The following is a 17,470-nucleotide window of genomic DNA, read 5'->3' as shown; positions in this document are numbered from 1 at the left end:
AAAAAAAGTCTGTATTAAATGTGATTCTTTCATAAAAACAATACTTATTCTGCAATAAAATGCGTTACTATTATTTATAATTTAAATAGTAGTGGTTTCAACTCTTTACTTGTATATCATTTAGATTAAATAAAGTCTTTATTTGTATTTAAATGTACTGCAAGGCGTTTTTAACTGGTTAAGAAAGTTTAATAAAGAAGCCTCTATATGACCTACATAATTAAACAAGACCATCAGCGAGAAAAAATTGTGTATAGTTCTTCTTAATGCCTGTCACTGGTCAGATTCCCCTTGAAATCAATGAAACGAGGTAGAGGAAACACTACTGCTTTTGTTCACAGAGGGCGTCAGAATTAACATAAAATGAAAATGTAGGGGCTAAATAATGTAATCTAAGGTGAAAGTGCAGAGAAAATTATTATGTCCTCAAGCTGCTATATATAAAAATCTAATAATTTATATAAAATTTAGGTATATTTATTAAATATGCATGATGCACACATGCATGAATTTTAATTCTCAGGCACACAGCACATTGCTGCATATACCTATCAAGACAGACAAATTAGATTAAAAATGCATTGAATTAAACTAGTCGATGAAATAATGAAAACACAAAGTGCTTACACTTGTCTGAGATTATACTGCTCATTCTCCAACTGCACTGTGCGGCGACTGCTCTCAATTTCTTCCCCATCTTTTCTCCAGAACCCGGTTATGTTTGGTAGTTTTGTCTGACTACCAGTCCACGTACACTCCAGTGTCAGTTTGACAGGGCTCAACAGTTCAACTTCCTCAGTGTGACTTTCACCTGTGTGGAGAGATTTTCACAGATAAGGACACCTAATCCTATCCTAACCTAATCACCTTGTCAAATGTTAACTACAGACCAAGCTGGACTGTTAGATGACACATTATTGTGATATATATTGTACAAAGATCTACATATACATATATATGAGGGACAGATATTTGAAAAGTTACCTTTCAGAACCACACTCTTTACATCTGTTGGCAGGGGACTGTTGGGAACCAGTGGCGGGGGCGTTGGGCCAGGTGTCTCTGACAGGAAAACAAATAATTAAATAAAAACACACACAAACCTGTATGTTTGCATTATTATAACACTAGGTGACAGTATTTATGGTAAAAAAAAAGTCATGTTGCTACGTTGTTTGTAGGGGTAGGTGGTTGCTAGGATTTTATTCGTCTTTGCTAAGGCATTGCTAGGTTTCTATGGTTATTCTGTGAACTTGATATGTATTGATAATATTCATATATCATTTTTCATAGAAGGAAATTCAACTTGAAGTCATAATGATGAAGATAAAATATACAAAAGCTAAAACAAACCAAAAATATATATATATATTTCAAGGAAAGGACCAAATGTAAAGAAACAATTCAATGAGATCTCAAAATGTCCTCCTCCTGTGTTCAGTGGTAGAAAGTACAGTGATTCATTTCCTGAAGCTTTTCTTGTTTTTACCAGGTAGTCCCATTGATAAATGAGTAAATTAACCATGAACTATCCTTTTTTAATACTCCATAAAAAGACAAAAACTATTCTTGAGAGATTACAGAGACAGAAGTATATGTGTGGCTAGTATAAAACATTAAACTGAATAATCAGTTTAAATGATAATCCCTGTGAGACACCTGATCACAGCTATATCATTTTTTGTCTTTCTCTTTCTTTCTCGCTTTTTTCTTCTTTATACTGGTATTTATTTTTCCATCCTTAAATAAGTAATTGCTCTTGGTTTTAATGTGGCGTTTCAGTGTCCCGTGATGATTTTCCGCCCTGAGAAAAATACTTTTGGGGGACATTGAAAAGGAGAAAAAAAGGCAATAAACATGGACTATTTGCAACTTGATAAGCATTATATGATACAGTAGTGCATGACGGTGTGGAAATTCTATCAGATTTTCTTCTACTCCTTACAAGGTTGCAGGTTAGTGGGGAAAAGAGAAGACAGAGCAATGTTTTAACACAACCACACAGTCAAAATTAAACCCAAATAGCCATTTACTTGTATTGATGTGTCTGCAGGAGATGAGAAGCAGGAGGATCTGAAAAAAGAACTGCTTCCAGGAGGCTGACATGATTCTTATCCCTCTGTCCTCTCTGTAGGCAGGTTTCTAACTCGTTCTCTCTCCTCTCTCTGCCTGCTGCATCGTCTAACCAGCTCTCCCCTCCTCCCATAGCTGCACAAGTGACGCAGCCATGATATCACCCTGCAGCCTGTGGGTGGCTGACTCCATCCATTATTCAATCAGACAGAATTCACATCCCGACGTTGTGCTGCAGTGTCAGGTCCTGTAGGGTTGTGCATGGACAGAACACACACAAAATGTTTTTGTACTTTAATAAAAAACAATGTTGCATCCGTCCTGACCTGAGTGCTATTATGTTTCTACTGTGGCGCTCTCTGCAAGGTGTCCTATCCTGTTATGTGAGAGGACCTGGCAGCTGAAGGTCACATGAGCTGCCTTCCCTCATGAAAACAGTAGAAACCAAGTACAGCTACCATAACTGTAAGTGATTCATTTTTTCAGATTAAAGCAGATGAAAGCAGATTCTAAAAACAGAAATTTTGTAGTATACAGTTTAGATAATGTAATGCAAAAATTACACAGTACATTTCAAAAGATCACCTTTCCAGCTGTCACTTGAGCAGATTTTTTAATGTCTTTAATCTACTTGAGTGGCTCAGTTAAGAGTATTTCTGCTTGCTCTTTCCACACCCAGAAACAACCCCCATTAACAATATTTAGAGTTAAACACCCTCATGTTTTGCATCATGGATGTATAGGCTAAAATGTGTAAAATGCACCATTGATATGCACATAAACACACACAGCGCTCACCACATCTTACACATTCCTTTGGTTAAGCTTGTTTGGAATCAATTCCTTCAAAAGACTAGCTGTGCTCATGTTGTTTTTGAACCTCATTCGCTCTCCATTCTTTAGCTCATTTCGTTGCCAAATGTCTTCCTCATAATCAGTTTCCTCCAGTTTCTTAATAAGTTGTTCCTCTAACAAATAATTGTGTAATACTGTGTAAAAAGCAAAAAAAAAGAGTGAAAGATTTCTGGTTGTTTCTGCCACTGTGTGGGACATCGTGGGACGGGACTCATGGTTTCTTATGTAAGGGGATTAATTCTTCATGTGCCACACTGTCACATGGAGATATGAATATACAGGAGGCCTGTGGAGCAGCACATTACGTCCAAGCTTAGTGACCCATGAAGTTCTTATAGTGACCTTACACAAACTGCAGTGAAGGAAAGTCTGGTTTGTCTTATTTTACAGTCAGATATTGACCTCAATATACAGGTATAATGTCAATTTAGTGTGCAGTGGACTACATCAGTCTATGAATTCTCTTTTGGAAAGTTTCATGGTTCATTGAGGAGCAGACGGACACTAATAAAGTCCTCTGCTAAACGAGGATATAAGAGGAGCTGATGACATTGGGTACTGCAGGCAGTTCCAGAGGTTTTACGATCAGAGGCAGCTGGTGGAGGAGAAATAAATCCTAACAGAGAAGCCTTCTGCTGCCATCCTGAGGGGGACAGTGAGAAGATAAAAAACAGAATAATAATAGCTTTGTGGAAATATGGGTTGAGGCATTTAATCTGCTTGATTGTCCATGTTTAATGTTTTTAACCATCAGGTTCTCTCCTCTAGTTAATTCATCTGCTGACAGCCTTAGATATTTATGTAAACTGTACAGCAGAGGGAGCTCCTCCAGCCTCACTTATCTCTGCAATAACATTTTACTAGTTACATGAGCAAATGTTCATAAAGTTGTTCCAGCAGTGAAGGCAAGCCGGGCCTTGTGTGCAGCTTGCTTCACACCTTATCTTCTTAATCTGAACGCCCCTTTAATATTATGCACATTTGACTCATAATTTTAAACAAACCTTTGTAAGAGGTACGATTCCAACTCTAAAAAAAAGTTTCTGTAATAATACACAAGGACTGTGTCTGATCTTGACAGTTATATGCTTTTCTGTTAGGCAAAAGTCAGAGAATTGTTGGTAAAAACATGACTGCAGCAAGTAGCCCTTGTTGTGCGAATATGGTGTTTACTGAAAAAATGTTTTTCATTCTTCTATAAATTTATTTATAAAACTCAAGTACATAAAAATGAAGTACAAAAGTCAGTGTACATCTTGTTGAGTCTAATAATGCTTATAAATGTAAGAATATAACATAATATAACACAATATAAAAAATGTTATTAAGTATAATAACATGTAACAGAAAGGAGCAGCAGTATTCAAGATACATTTAAAGCTTCTCTTCTGAGAAATATCAAAGACATCCAGCAGCCATTTTACTGCTGCTGAAGCTGCAGGCTGTTGATGAACACGGTCTGCAGCTCGGTGATGTCGTCAGTGGCCTCTATAGGGATGCTGAGCCTGCCTGGTGAGCTTGAAAGCCCACCAGCTGAGTCGCACACAGGTTCATAGCGAGACTGGCTGAGGTTGTCATAGCAGGAATCCCCACAGCCACCCACTGCACCCTGTAGACACTCGTAGACGTCCAGGTAGTGGTGTTGCGGCGACAGACGTCTGTGATCCTGGGCTTGGTGCAGCGCGTGATGGAGGTGGAGGCGGTGTTCAGGGCCAGGGCTGTGACACGGGCTGTGGGACGGGCTGTGGGGCATCATGCAGGTCTGCAGGCAGCTATTTCGCCGCATGGCCCGGTGCAGGTCCAGTCGGGCGATCAGCGGCTTGCCAATGTTGATGCTTTTGGTCCAGTGGACGGGATCGTCATCCATGGCGGTGAAGGTGCCCTGAAGGCAGACGGTGAAGACCAGTTCCTCCTGTTGCATGTGGGGTTAGAGGAGAACAGTACTATTAAGGCCGGATTACTTGCTTTTAACTATGTGTTTGCATGTGCACCATGGCTGCATCGCATATCCTGTGTACATTTGGATCGTTGGTTTTGCGTGTCCTCAGAAATTAACACATCACGAACATGTAAATGGGACCTCTTTTGGTTTTTATGACCCAGAATCATTTTAAATTTAAACAGATTTTTTTAGATATCCTGTGTTAAGTGAAAACAAATGTAAAAATGAGTATTTTTTGTTACATTTAATAGCTGTTTTGACCCATGGTAGCGGTGTGGTTCTAGCATTGTTGGTCTCTCTGTCAGACTAAAATTTGATGAACATGAACATGATAAACATCGTACCTACTTGACTTCAACATCTTAACATTGCTATTGTGAGGATGTTAGTCTGCTGACATCAACATTCATCTCTAGACTCCTATTAAATCATAGGATGACATGCTTTCTTAATAGGATGAAACATTTCTATAATCCTTTTCCTTCGGATTATAGAAATAACTTTTATTTTTAAATTGAAAAATACCTCGTCACATACATTGTTCTGTTTGGAACAACAGTTTCAATCAGTATTATATGCCAAATTATGAGAGAGTCATGTTGAGTTTTTTACCCTGAGCTTCTGCAGTGAGCTGACTCTGGTGTAAAGACAGTGCTGCGGCAGGCTGCTGGACAGAAAATAGATGCCTGTTTCTTCTGGAGTCTCCCTGTTCATCTCTTTAGGATCCACATCAAGGTCCTGCAGTAAGGAAAAGAGTCAGATGGCAGTGTACAGTATACACAAACACACACCCGGACAAATAATTTTAGGTGTACAGTACATGCATTTTGTGGCTTTGCTTTATTTCTAATACAGTTGTCGGTGCTGTTCTCGTTTAATTATCCAATTTCCCTACAGGGTTCTTGCTAGGTTGGTGAGAAAGATAATAAACAAGGGTTACGGACCTGTGAGAAGTCAGTGACGTGAGCCTGGCAGAAGGACATGTCTTCGGGCTTCTTAATGATGTGTGTGTAAATTACGAGCACGTTGGAGAATTCTGCAGCGAATCCCAACTTGATCTGAGCCCCGCAGTCAAAGTTGAGACACATACTCTCTGGAAGCTCTGAAATAACATATACAAAAAAATAAACAATTAAAGTACGAAACATTGGATTGTTTTCAAATGAATCATTTCGACTTCAATTCACGCAAGTTCTCACGTAAGGTCACATAGTGCTTAAACTCTGCAAAGTTAATTATTTCAACACTGAGGCAATAACCTGAGATAAGAGTAGAGTACAAGTAGACATTATTTCATTTAATAAAAGCCAGAAAAGATTGGGAACCACTGCTATAGGGAACAGCCCACTGGTTGGGTGTGGTAGTCTACAAGGTTTGAATAATCACATCAAAACTAAAACAAAAGTAATGTTATGTTCCTTGCCCAGGGGTTTCTGTTTTCCATAAGCAAATACACACTAGCTGCTAAGTCACCAGCAGCGACGGAGTTTCCGACAACAGTGTGTTTGTCTCGGGAAGCTACGATGTGTGCAAGTGTGTATAACGTGACTAAGTCAACACTGGAGTGTACAGTAATGAGCCGCAGTAAGCAAAAGGGGATTTTTCCAGTGCAGCGATAACAAGTGATAAGCAAAAATTTGTCTGTGTTTTAAACTCACCATGAGCCTTTGCCCACTGGCGGCTGTGAGCATGAGCGAGATCAGCGCTGTCACCGGGCAGAATAGGATCAGTCAGAGCTCTCCTCTCTGACAAACTGCTGCGGATCTCCAGAGCCTGCTTCCCTTTCGTAGCATCAAACTGACCCATGTCTGGACACAAGAAATGACAAATCACATGTCGGCACTTCAACAACAGCCTGTCTTAACTGTAACACCTCGCACATTATCCCAAACTCCACAACATGAGCTGAAACTGGGACAAACCAAAAGCCTATACAACACTGTGGGGAGCATTTAATTTAAAATCAAATTCATTTATCCACCCTGAGCTAATATTAAAGATATATCCTGCCCATATCCTAAACTTAAGTGCATCTTACAGCAACCTCAAGTCATTAACAATGCATTTAAAAGGGAACTCCATTAGCACACATGAAAGCCGGTAAAAGTTTTACATTAATAATGCAAAGGAAGCCACATTTAATTAACTTGATTCTTTAAAAATAAATGCATCCGATGGGAAACATAGCAACTGTAAAACAATCACATTTCATAATCAAACACTGCAAAATGGTCTTGTAATTATTTTATCATAATTCTTTATGGTAACCTAAAAATTAGCAACAAATTTATTAAAGATGTAAGTGCAGCTGCCTAGGCTTCATTTTAATAGCTCAGACTGAAAAAAAATCAAGACAACAGTAAATAATCTTACCTTCACATACGATATTATAATATCATATATAATATGCTAAGTATAATTTTCATCATTTGTCTCTGTACCCTCAGCAACTCTGTCCAGCACCACGGTGATCTTCTCATCGTCTAGCAGTCGCTTTTTCAAAAACTTGACAAACACACCGTTGGCGAAGCCAGTGGAGCTCAGCTCGAAGGCCTCGGCATCTTGGCACCTGAACAGCCATACGAATAATATGTTTTATATTCTTGAAAACAAAGAAGTGCATAAATTAGTATTGATGTTGCCAACTTACGTAGCGTATCCAAAGACAATGTTGGCTGTAACCCTCAGGACAATATTTGGAGTGCTGTCATCATGAATATTCCTGGAAAATAAATACATCTATAAAACTTCTAAGTGAGGAAGCATTCAGATCCTTTACTTAGGTAAAAGTACTACAAGTACAAAAAGTACCACATTGTAAAAATACTCCTGCAGTCCTGCATTGAAAATGCAGAAAAATGTCCCCTGTGACTGTTATACTATAATATTACTCTTGCTTTAATATAAAAAATAGTGGTTGAGGTGGACCAATTATTTATATTATTTTATGCAGGACTGCAACTAATGATTATTTTCATTATGGATAAATCTGCTGATTATTTTCTCCATTAATCAACTGATTGATTGTCTAGTTTATACAAATTCAGTGACAAATGCTGTCACAATTACCCAGAATACATAAAAGTTATTGCAGAAAGAAAAAGCAGAACCTCACATTTGTGAAGCTGTAAACATGAAATGTTTTGACAATGACAATCAACAAAATGGTTGCCAATTCATATCAACTTTTTATTGCTTCAGCTGTTGGGTGGTTTAGTTTAAATACTTTAAAAGAACAGTGTTTAGGATATTGTGGCACCTAGTGGTCAGTTTTTACCCCTATAATATTAACCCTTAGTAATATTTTGGGTGTAGTGTGGATCTGAACCATATCCTTCCATATCATTGCTTTTATATGTATTATATGCGGATTAAACTGCTCTATACAAGAGTATCAGTTAAATTTAAGTAAATACAATGAAATAAAGGAACCACCCACTGACCTCTTCCTGCACATGTCCAGCAGGAACACATTGAGGCCTGTCTCCTTCTCCTGCATCAGTTTAAGGATGCTCTGCACACATAAACAGTTGGCTGACCGGTATGGGTTCGGTGCGTCTACCGGCACCATGAAACTGTTGCCGTAGTTCTCATATCCATGACCAGCGTAATACAGCAGACCTAAAGAGGAAAGCGTGTATATCAGTCCTTCCTTCGCCTAACCTGCAGTCCAACTTTGATTTAGAACATAATTCATACAATTCACGTTTCAGGTTGAGAGTGTTTCTGAATTTATAACCACCCAGAGCTTGTGCAATCCAAACATACCATAGACACCCTTGTGAAGAAGCAACAGGAACTCATCAACAGCGTTTCTCATCTCTGACTCTGTGAGGTCCAGCAGTGAAACCACCTGGAAGTTTAGCTGCCGCAGGAGGTTGGTGAGGTCGTACACGTCCACCATGGGAGCTTTGAGCTGCGGGTGGTTCTGGTAAGACAGATTGCCGATCAGCAGGGCCACTTTGTCAGTTGCTGGGACGGGAGAGGGAGAAAAACATACCGTTGAGCTAAAAATAAGTCATACGCAGTATTATGCAGCAAAAAAACATCTGACAAAATGTTATTTTCAACAAATATATTTTTTGTTTATATCAACAGATCATTAGCAAATACTTTTAGAGAATCTTAAAACATCCAGAATTGGATCATAGAAATGGAATATAATATTAATAGGTATGTTTTCATTAGTGTATAATCACTTGAATGTAGTAATTGTGTTTTCGTTAGCTTAGAATGAGCCGTTTTTATCTACAGAGTCTGCTTTGTTTAACCGCCATGTTTCTACCGTAGCCCAGAACAGACAGAACTAAACACTGGCGTAGATAGGGCCTGTCGCATTGTTCACAAGTTTCGCAACCACTGTAGTTTCTCCTTAACGCTTGCACAGGAGGGTGAGGCGAGGGGGTTGTAATTTGTAACTACACCGCTTTATTGGACCTTTAAAGCAGTGATTCTCAAATTGTGTTTTTGGCGGGGTTTAGGTAGGAAAATAAAGGGACTTGCTGATGCTATTGTGCTGACCTTTTTTCAATAAATTCAACTTGGATCCTTTTTTCTATTAGTTTTGGTTCCCCTATGTTAATGATTGCTAAAAATGGTTAATAAATGGTCCTGTGTGGGGATTCACTTTTTTCAGATTCAGAAGGAAAGCACACCAGAGAAAGGTTGCTAAGCACTGCTTTAAAGGATTGTGACCAAGATACTTCATATGTAGAAAATAAACTTATAAAAGGATAAAAGGAAAAGGTGTAATGGTTTTTTCTTCTTATTGCTTATTGGCTGATAAATATGCCATGCTATACATCTGCGATACACTAACATCATCAGAAACGCAGTACAGTACGAGACACTTGCAGAGCATCTGTTGAGGCTCATGGATGTTTGTTTTTCTTGCAGCTGTCAGAAGTATTGAATGAACTCTATGCTCATTTTTAAGCACAATCCCAGTCACAACGTGAAAAAAGTTTTGTTTCGATTCTCCCAGCCAATTCAATTCAATTAGTTTTGTCATCCTTTGTTGAGTTTCTTATTGATTTGCTTTAGCTCCATATCCTACTGATTATGACATCGTTATACTTTACATGTTACAGCAACAAAAAAAAATCTCCTTTAAGAAGAATAAAGACCTGTAAAAATTCACAACGTTTGTGACGTCATGGATTTTTATTTTGAAAATGGTGCTATAAATTACGATTACAAAGAAATGGGACAGGAAGGATGCGGGTCAAAATACACTGAATATCAAACACAGTGACAGTAACAGATACATCATAATACACGAGTAATACATCAACCCTGCAACATAAAACTACCTTTGTGAAGCTTGTAACAATGTCAGAGACACGTTATTTTTTGACTTATAACTCTCTGGAGTTGTTGGACTTTGTTATGCTCTAAAGTGTTATTTTGCCCACCTGTGTAGCTGCTTGAATCATAAGCTACCAAAAAGCTTTCATGTCTTTATTTTGTTATTCATGTTGAGAGGGGAACTGACGGTAGATCAGAATAAACTTCACACCAAACAGCAACACAGTGAACATATGGGGGAACTATGCACGAGCCATTTTAAGAATAAATAGAATACATACAATAATTAATAAAAAATAAAAACTTACCATAAAGTTGTTCTGGAATACTATTTAGGAAAAATTCACTGGAACCTGAAATAGCAATGTCACAGTAAACACAATAAAGGATTATATAACAAGTGATGTAAGAGGAAAGTAGGTGTCTGAATGGGTTCAGGGTATATATGTATAGATACTTGATTTAGTACAATTACTCTTACCTCCTCCAATGGCGTAAACATCATCTAGGAATAAAACATACACATACTTTACCATCATATATGAGCATTTTTACATTGGTGTTAGTAAGTTACTCATTAGACAGTAGAAGAGATGTCTAATAGCCATGCATTCAAATCAACTAATCATAATTTAACTTGGAGATTAAGATTGGTGTTATTCTATGACCAAAACCAACAATGTGTTAGTCCGTCTCTCAGTACTTTCCAACTTCCCTGTCTGTGGCCGCCTGAAGTCAAGTGGTTCCTACTGGAAGCACTATTTTCTAAGTTAGTAATATATGGTTTCATTTTTTAAAGAGGCTAACTAATTTTCCAAAACAGTCACTGTAGTTTTTATCAAATGTAAATTAAATTAGTGCATAATTACTCCTGTTTGATTTACATTTGATAAAAACTTTTGTTGAGGACTATTTGGAAAAAACAAAGGAGCATGTCACCTGTGTTGGCTCAATAAAGTGTTTTTTATAGTTAATATTGGTTTTCAGACAACAATGGAGGTCTATGATACAGAGGAATATCATATATCTGGCTTTGATACACTTGATTATACAAGTTTAGGTTAGCAGGATCTATTCACTGTTGGTTTTGGTCTTTTCATGGGATTTATGGACAACAAGACAAATACAGAACACAGACATCCTTTAACGTACAATTGATGAAGTAATGACATTAGTAAAATCAACAATTCATGCATGTGAAACCTGGAGATCAAACCCTGTGAGCCTTTGTGCTGATTAGTGTATATGAGAATAATCCAGATCATGCAGTTACAGGAACAATTTAGAGTTTTGAACTAAGTTACGATTAACATTTGCATGCAGCTAATGCCCGCTAATTGTTACCCCATCGCCATATGATACACCATGTACCAGTCTTTTCAACTCTACCTTCAGAGCACTCAATTGCTCCTGAAATCTGGACAGATATCCTTGGTGCTTTCAGTCAAAACAGAGCAAATAATCACTCAGACGTAATGACAAGAGAGCTGGTTTAACTGGACTGTAATTACAGTATCAAAACATGTGTGGCATACCTATCAAAACGTCAACTTCATTGCTCCACATTCTCTCAGTGCTGCTGCTGATCTCACAGCGATACCTGCCATGCTGATCCTGCATCGCATGAGGAATCTGAAAAGCACACACACTTTTTTATTAAGGCTCGTTCCCCACAAAAAGCAAGATGTAAGAGAACAATTTCAAACTGCAAAGGTAAACTCTAATGTCTCGTAACCAAAAACCTAGCCAAACAACTACAAACAGAGAAAATAGTTTCCAAACAGCAGTAACAGTAACATCATAAAACCTTTACGACAAGCCTTCCTCACCATGAGTTTCCTCTTTGTGGCGTTGGGGATAGGGACTCCGTTTCTGTGCCACTGGTATCGAGGGATCGGCCGTCCCACGGCTCCACACTCCAGCTGCAGGTTTTCCCCAACATGTATCCGCTGGGACTGAGGCTGGATCACCAACTTCAGGCGGCCTTCTAAGGAATGATAACTCTGCCCTGGGGGTGGGGGAGAGAAGACATCATTAGCATATTATCTACTACATCCAGTTAAAAGAGTAAAAAGTAAACATGCCCTGTCCTGCAACTACTGCAGACACCTCTTCCATCATTAAAGTGTTTCAAATGAAAAAAGAAAAACCAACAACAATGCATGTATAAACACAGAGCAGGAGGCAGAGCAAACGTGAGTCTTAAATATCTTACCGCAGGACATGGCGACATTCAGGACGTCCACCTGAGCCCACTGGCTGAATTCAAAAGTATCTCCACAGTTGACCCTGCAGATGTAAAAGCCAGCGTCCTTCAGATGGACTGGACTTATCACCAGTTCTGGGGAGAAGCTGTTTGGCACCTGGGGAAAATGCAATACCAATATAGTTAATAAGGCATAACATCCCTCCAGCCCTGAAGACAAACAGCGGTCCTCCATCTACTAGCTTTTGTTTGTTGTCTTTAGAGTCATTTTGTCCAACTATGTGTATCTCAGAGTGCCTCCTTGAATAAATATGATGCAATGCCTTCAAAAAATAAAATAGTTTCAGGTAAATAACAAATAAAAGTATGTGGGTGCTTAGAAATACTATATGTGTAACTTTCCCTTTTGGATAGCCAGCTCTGAAGGAAACTGGTTTCAGATGTAAGTCGAAAAGGGAAACAGTGAGTAGTGAGTGAGAAGTTACGATCTACGTTTTAGAATATATTATCACACTGCAGTTACACATCCTAGAAAGCTAAAAGACAGCTGATCATTTCCTGGATTTAGGTTTCTTTCTGATAGCTGAATGTCTGAAAGGGAATGAAATGTTTGCACAGGGTGTATCTATGCAAAACCTATGCCAGTTATGGATTGATAAAATGATAGACTTGTTTGTAAGACATGTGTTTGTGTTTGGTCTTCAGAGCCTTGAAAATAAAGTACTGATGAAGAAGATTTCAAGTTCTAACCTGTTAATCTGGCACTTAAAGTGCAGTCTGTGGCTCATTGTTTCATAAATCCTGAGATTTCAGGGATAGTGATGTACAGTTATAAAACTTGAAGGCAAAACATCAGCATCTCATATCAGCATAAAACAAAACAACAAATAAACAAACACACTCACCTCTTCCTTGGTCTTGAACCACTGGTACTGTACTGGAGATTTTCCCACAGCATGACAGCTGAGGCGCAGATTGTGGCCAGATATGAGAGCTACAGACTGGGGTTGAATGACGATCTGCAAGGCTGCACATTTCAGAGACTTTCAATTCATGCATTGTGTTACACTGTCAGCTTTATTCAGATAGGTTACATAGAAGATAGACAGTTTCTGTGTAAAGCTGACATTTATTATATATTATAAATCCCCCAAGTTGGTTATAGGTCCAGTGTGTAGGATTTAGTGGCATCTAGGGGTGCAGTTGAGGATTGCAACTCCCTTGCTTCACCCTGCCCTTCCAAGCATGAAACTACGGTGGCCACGAAACTATTATATTTCCTTTTCTGCCAATAGATCTTATGTTCTAATGTTACACACTAGACCTTTAAAAAGGCATTTTAGTTCCAAAAAGTGTTCAAATGCAGTGTCACTGTACTTAATCACCCTACCAATGACACAATCCTATAGCAAAAACATGATCATATCTTTAGAAATCCCAAACTCATTGAAGCCTGCCTCCAATGACAAGCTTTTGTAGTGTGACTGTAAACTTGTATGGCAATGTATCGCAGTGAGTGAGTCATAAATTTCCCTTTAAGCTAAAAATACAACACAGAGAACAAAGACCAACCTCGTTTGGATTCTTGACAACACAATAACAGGCCCGGAGGCGGTTTTACTGTACCTGATGGTTTCAGGCACTGCAGGGCCTCCGAGTTGCCAAGAGTTTGGAGGTAGTCCATCAGGTGACCCATGGTGCAGCCTCGCTCTCCCATCAGCCTCAGCAGCATGCGGCTCGGGCTGCCCTCCAGCTCCAACACCTTCAGAGAGCACATCTCCATTTCGTCTGAGCTGCAGAATGACAGCATGTTATATTTCACATTATCAGAACCAACTTTATTCGCCAAGTATGTTGACACAAACAGGGAAATTGACTCCGGTTGTCAGAAGTGGTCAATACTATATTTATACATATTTCATAATGCGGAGGAAATAAATGTACAGGAAGATATAAATCTAGATACACAACTTCACAAAAGACAGTCAAATATAAACATTATTATATACAGGCAAGAGTTGGACAACAATAATACAGTATCCAGGTGGTAATGTCAAAGTTGCATGGTGACGGTTTTGCTGTTAATAAGATAAAATATTTGTGCTTTAAGGGATTTCTAAAGACAACAAATAACTAAAAAGGCTTGTTTACAACTATAGTGTTTTATTTTTATTTTATTCTTGACTGTAAATTTCCCCTCTCTCATTTCCTAATTAAATATGTGATAATAAATTTGTGATGTATAAAAATAACAGATTGGACCTTTAATTTCTGATATTTTGTGTTACTGAACTGCATGATCCCTGTATATGTATCTATCTATCACTAATTTATCAGTACTTAATATAAAGTATTCTCATTATTATCATCACAATGTTTTCTGTAATCCTGTATTATAGCACAGTATTCACTGGACACTATCACATAAAATAACCCTCAGTGTTGGGTTTCGGACACACTATAGGATTGATATGAGTGTGATATTACATAGCTTACAGTGTGAATCAATCCCAGCCTACCTGACTTTAAAGCGTCGTTCATTGCTGACTATCTCTCCAAGTTTTCGCCATCCTTTGCTGCTGGATTTGTCCAACACCTCACACAGCTTCTTCACGACCGGCTCCTTGAACGAGTTGATCTTCGTGGACCGGTCCAAACAATCCGACATGGCAGCCAGCAAGACAAGTTTACCATCAACGCGTTTCTGTCAGACTGGAGACACTCGCTGTTACACTTGACAATAACTTGCTTCAAGACGAAAAACTTCACTTCCTGGAAGAAACCGTGAAAGTGGCACAGACACACCTACAGCACTGTCTTGTTTTTTCCCCCAACGTAGCTGCGGTCTGCCTTTGCCAAAGATCGTGTATGCGTTAAGAGAAGCTACTGCAGGTAAACATTTATTTTTTTGTAATGTGGGAAATACTGGCAGGTGCTAGTTTTCACTTTCCTTGAACGTTATTTGAAGGTAACTACTTTTACTGGGCACCTGTCTGTCGTGTACCTTTTTTGGTGTCCCTAGCTAGGCTCGTTGCAAAATATTAGCTTGCTCGGTGTGCTATTTGGATTATTAAACCATAAACCAACTAATTTTATTAGTTAGTTACTACTTTACTTGTTTTTCAGAAGCTGGCGAGCTGTTTTGTTACTTAAAAGCCCCACAAACTAGCTAAGTAGATGCCAATGACCGTTATTTATTCATTATCCAAAGTTTCGAGCTCAGCGACGGAAGGCGGAAGCGGGGTAAAGTGAGTCATCTCGCTCCTTCTGCACTCTCTGGCTGTACCGCTGACACACTGCTAAAGTTGGCAATATAGTCACAGATTCGCTTCCCGCATCAATAACTCATAATCGGGACATTTTTAACCCTTAGATGCATGAGTGACTGGACCCTACACTCGCCTCTTCTTCTAGTGTTGCACATGTTATGCCTTATTCCAGTGTTCTGTATACATGTGTACACCAAAAAGGGGTCAACTTGTAAGTGCTGTATGTAGCCAGGCATCTTGTCGGAAATGGAAGTCACATTCCTCATCTCCATGAAGACATTCATCAATCCACTCTTGTTGCTGTTTGCTAACCTCTGAATTAATCACCTTAAGCACATTTTTGGTTCAAACACTGGGTTACGTTCCCTGAAATCAGTTCAGCAACTGGTGTTTTTTGGAGCTTACGATAGAAACACTTTGGCCTCACTCCTTTATCTAGAGCTTTTGCAATTCTCCTCTTCCGGGTTTTTGCGGCTGGTCTTGAATTTGTGTCTCATTTGTCTTGTGTGCTACTTGTTCCTGTGTTGCAGCACAGCTATGTTGACTTGTTGTCGTCCCACTGGCTCCCCTTTACTTTTTAAAAAAGTATTTCGCACAGCAGGAAGGAATGTAACAAACAGCACTCGGTTTTCATATTTAAAACCATAAAGACTGTTAATGTTCTCTGCTCTGTGGAGGCGGTTTTATGAAATGCTGGCTCTGAATGAAAAGGGTACAACAAGGATTTTCTTTTTCGGAACTGCTATAATACCACACTTTGTCCATGGTTGCCTAAGTTTTGTGGAACCATGTCGCGGAACAATTTTTTTCCATTTGTTTAGAATTCACAGTTATTGTGAATCTCTCCACAGCACCAACTGCAACTTGCTCATCTTCCACCTTTCTCTGTGTTCCGGTCTTGGATGTTTTAGGTTTGGCTCTCTTTCTAATCATTTTATCTTTTCTATCTTGCTCTTCTCACTACTTCCTTCACTCATCGGTCCTCTTCCCTGTGAAACTTCTTCATCATCTTGAGCTGCACTCTGCAGAATGTCATTTTTTTACTTTCTTCTTTGGACTTCATTTGTCTCTGTCTTCAGCATATCCGAGAGGCAGAAAAATTGCAAAGTACTCCAAAGGCAAAAAAGATGTCATTCTCCATGATTCTGCAGTAAAGACTGAAATCTGATGTTGTCAAGTAGGGCTTAATTTTGAACAGTGGCTCCTGAATTGGACAGTAAGAGTCAAACTTGGGGTGACATGGCCACCACTCTTAGTTTCTGCAACAGGTTGGTCAACGTCTGTATGTTTTAAATAATGCTGTATAAATAAAAACAAACTAAACACTACCAGGAAGGTACAAATATGAGGTTTACAAGTGATTTTAGTGAAGCTACAGCTTCGGATAATAGGTGAGTTAATTGATTAATTTATCAAAATAAAAAATCCCAAACATATATAAAAGGTGTTTTAATTGTATTAATGAAAAATAATTAAGTTGTAAGAATCACCAGAGGGTGTAGAATAATTAGTACAGTGATTTTGGTGTGAGGCTACCAGAATATATGAGAGTCTACAGTTATTTAATTAAATCTTTCATTATCTTTTATTGTGACTTTCTTAAAATTTATTAAATTTTGTTTGTACGATCCATGCGCACTTCGTCTGCACGCGGGTGCAGTAAGAGATAGTGTTATTGGGAGCGGCGCAAGAGACTGATTGTTTAGATTGAATGTGAAGTTTGTAGCTCGTTTGGTGTGTTGCGTTTTAACTTAAGAGAGGCAATCGGCTGTGTTTTTAAAAATGTCCGATTATGAAGTTATATTGATGCGGGAAGTG

At 38.7% G+C, this 17,470-nt stretch overlaps 2 protein-coding genes across 3 annotated transcripts in view; both read right to left on the bottom strand.

Moving 5' to 3' along the window:
• emb (embigin) overlaps nucleotides 1-2,291 on the bottom strand; it is a 5,874-nt gene extending 3,583 nt beyond the window's left edge. The window contains exons 1-3 of the mRNA XM_035657883.1: nucleotides 2,034-2,291; nucleotides 985-1,062; nucleotides 628-811 (exon numbers count right to left, since the gene is read on the bottom strand). Of these exons, the coding sequence (XP_035513776.1) occupies nucleotides 628-811; nucleotides 985-1,062; nucleotides 2,034-2,106 (335 nt within the window). The 5' untranslated portion in view covers nucleotides 2,107-2,291. The remainder of the gene's footprint in view (nucleotides 1-627; nucleotides 812-984; nucleotides 1,063-2,033) is intronic.
• A 1,868-nt stretch (nucleotides 2,292-4,159) lies between these two features.
• Nucleotides 4,160-15,224, bottom strand: malt1 (MALT paracaspase 1). 2 transcript variants are annotated; one of them, XM_035657881.1, is made up of 17 exons: nucleotides 14,903-15,224; nucleotides 14,010-14,176; nucleotides 13,289-13,410; nucleotides 12,393-12,540; nucleotides 12,007-12,185; nucleotides 11,713-11,809; nucleotides 11,567-11,614; nucleotides 10,659-10,682; nucleotides 10,486-10,530; nucleotides 8,639-8,842; nucleotides 8,314-8,491; nucleotides 7,521-7,592; nucleotides 7,312-7,439; nucleotides 6,529-6,678; nucleotides 5,815-5,972; nucleotides 5,483-5,608; nucleotides 4,160-4,840 (listed from the first exon to the last, which is right to left on the bottom strand). In XM_035657881.1, the coding sequence occupies exons 1-17, from the start codon at nucleotides 15,049-15,051 to the stop codon at nucleotides 4,349-4,351; spliced, it is 2,487 nt and encodes an 828-aa protein (XP_035513774.1). In that variant the 5' UTR covers nucleotides 15,052-15,224; the 3' UTR covers nucleotides 4,160-4,348. The 2 variants fall into 2 exon arrangements, with proteins under 2 accessions (XP_035513774.1, XP_035513775.1); XM_035657882.1 differs by lacking the exon at nucleotides 11,567-11,614 and having other exon boundaries at nucleotides 4,161-4,840.
• Between the last annotated feature and the right edge of the window lie 2,246 nt (nucleotides 15,225-17,470).

This window comes from Morone saxatilis, unplaced genomic scaffold, assembly GCF_004916995.1.
Source record: "Morone saxatilis isolate NCDOM2014 unplaced genomic scaffold, NCSU_SB_2.0 Contig16, whole genome shotgun sequence".
Lineage (NCBI taxonomy): Eukaryota > Metazoa > Chordata > Actinopteri > Moronidae > Morone > Morone saxatilis.
Note: the sequence above shows the minus strand (reverse complement) of the source record. Positions and strands in the feature narration are given on the sequence as shown.